The 2,222-nt window shown below is 51.0% G+C and overlaps 1 protein-coding gene across 1 annotated transcript in view; it reads right to left on the reverse strand.

The window, feature by feature from the left end:
* LRRN4 (leucine rich repeat neuronal 4) overlaps positions 1 to 172 on the reverse strand; it is a 6,417-nt gene extending 6,245 nt beyond the window's left edge. The window contains exon 1 of the mRNA XM_010007087.1: positions 18 to 172. Coding sequence (XP_010005389.1) covers positions 18 to 172 — 155 coding nt within the window. The remainder of the gene's footprint in view (positions 1 to 17) is intronic.
* Positions 173 to 2,222: the final 2,050 nt, after the last annotated feature.

Consider the following 2,222-nt stretch of genomic DNA (forward strand, 5'->3'; position numbering starts at 1 on the left):
TCCGATCCTCACAGGACATGCTGGTGAGATTAACATTCTCCCAAGAGTCTTCCTGAGCCAGCTGGAAAAAGGTGGTGGCATCCCTGGATGCTACAAGCTCTGCTCTGCTCACTGGGCCTGATGATACTGTGTTCCCCACCAGCAGAGAGAGGAGAAGCAAAGGTGAAAACATCCTTCTCCGAAGTGGCTTGCAATTAACTTGCAGGATCTGTCTGTGTTTTGTTTCAGAGAGGGGAAAACAAAAACAAAACATTGGCATTAAGATCTAAATTAAATCCTTCCAGGCAGCTAAAAGCTATTTAAAAGCGAAACATCTTTAAATCCTTTCCTATTGCATCCAGACAGCGGAAGTGATCATTACTGTCTCTTCTGTAATTAAGCTTAAGTAAACATGAACCCTTGGGGACAGACGTATCAGCATCTACAGTTTTTCATGCAGAAAGCAACCAGGTTGTAGCACCAGCCTGGTTCCCACACCAGTACCCTCGATCCCAGCCTGTGCCTGTGCAGCACAGGGGTCCGAGGCAGTGCCAGTGCTACTCCAGTATAAGAATACCAGTTGGTAGTGTACTGGTCAGGCTGCAAGAGAGCTGCACTGTGAGACTGACCCTCTTCCTCTGCTCCTGACCCGAGGGCAGTGCCTGGAGCTCGTCTGCCAGGCCCTGCGGCAGGTGAGGGCAGCAGACGCGCTCCACACTCCTGCTCCTGGGGAAGGGACGTGCTGACAATGCAGGTCCTGAACCACATTTCAGGAAAGTGATCAGAAACAGAGTGTGGTCCTGGATGAGGGCCCCAAAGGCCTGGGTAACGAGGAAGGATGATACGTATGCAATGTTACAGTTCCCTCTTCGCTCCCTCCTTGCCCCACCCCGATGTTGTCTTTGCCATTAAAAAAAAAAAGTGGGGGGAAAAAAAAAAAAAAAGAGAGAGAAAGAAAATGTCCTAGATTACTTGTCCAAGGCTGTGCAGGTAATCTGTGTCAGAGGAAGGAATTAACCGCAGCGTGAAACCAGAGCTTTACATACTGAGTTGCCTTTTGTGCTGCCAGGCATCATAAGAATCATTCTTCATCCAAAAATCTACACAGTGGAGGAGGGTGACTGAAACCCCACTTATTATGAAATACCATAAACTTATTCCAAACCTTAATAGTTACTTGCTGTTCCCTGAATGATGCCAGGTCTTGCCCAGACCATCATCAGTTGCTGCCATCCCAGGTGTTAAGTATAAAAATAGTTTAAGTTGGTTGCCTGTGTCCTTTTTGTCATCTGGAACTGGGCAAGAGCTGAGCAGCCTCAGGGCTTTCTGGTCGCTGAAGCTGCTGGATTCCCAGCACGTGGCAAGGGAGAGGATGGGAGGGATGGGGCTGCTGGATCCCGATTTTAGATTTAATCTTAATCCCTGGCTCTACCCCGCACCCGCTTGCACGTACCTGCCCGGGAGCCCCGGTGCCTCGTCCGTCTGCTCTGCGTGGCTCCGGTTGCCTGGCTTTGGTTTTATACACTTGGGTGACTCAGCCGAGCGCCTGAAACGTGAAATGCCTCTTTTCTGTTCCCAGCTTTCCCTGCTGGAGGCTCTGCCCCCAAGATCAGGAGGGGTTTGTTCCAAGCTCGCTCCCCCGCATCCAGCTTTCCCCTGCCCGGAGAGGGGGTGGCAGCTTTCCCCGCTCCCTTGGCCCGGGCGGGAGGTGGGTGGGAGGGCTCTGATTTCCTAACACTCGGGGCTGTTTCGTCTGTCTTTGTCTAAGCAGAGGCGGGGGGAAAGAGGGGGAAAGGGAAAAGATCAGTGTCTGTAGTCCCACGTCTCACGTCTTCCTGACAGAGGGGAAGGGAGAGGAATTATTGTGTTTCTTCGCTGACAGGTCCTGGTGATAAAAAACTAAGAGGGCTATGTTTGCCGACACAGGCTTTGCTCTCTCTGTAGGCGCCAATAAAAGGCTTTAAGTGTTTATATTTCTCTCTCAGACTCTTGTACTTGGGAGTAAGTCCTGAAAATGTTCACGCAGGACAAATTGCTTTTCTAAGGAGGCCCTTGAGAAATGTGAAGAGCAAAGCTCTCGCCTACTGCTCCCGCAGTGAGGAATTCTCTCAGCTGATGGAAAGGGCCTGTGGCTGCGCGTGATGGACTTGGAAGGCCTCTCCCTGTCCTGCTGTGTGTGGGTTGTATTCTCTTCTGCATCTGCTGTACTGTGTGGTTTGGGAGAACTCCCTTCCCGCTCCTCT

Source organism: Chaetura pelagica, unplaced genomic scaffold (genome assembly GCF_000747805.2).
Source record: "Chaetura pelagica isolate M959 unplaced genomic scaffold, ChaPel_1.0 scaffold111, whole genome shotgun sequence".
NCBI lineage: Eukaryota > Metazoa > Chordata > Aves > Apodiformes > Apodidae > Chaetura > Chaetura pelagica.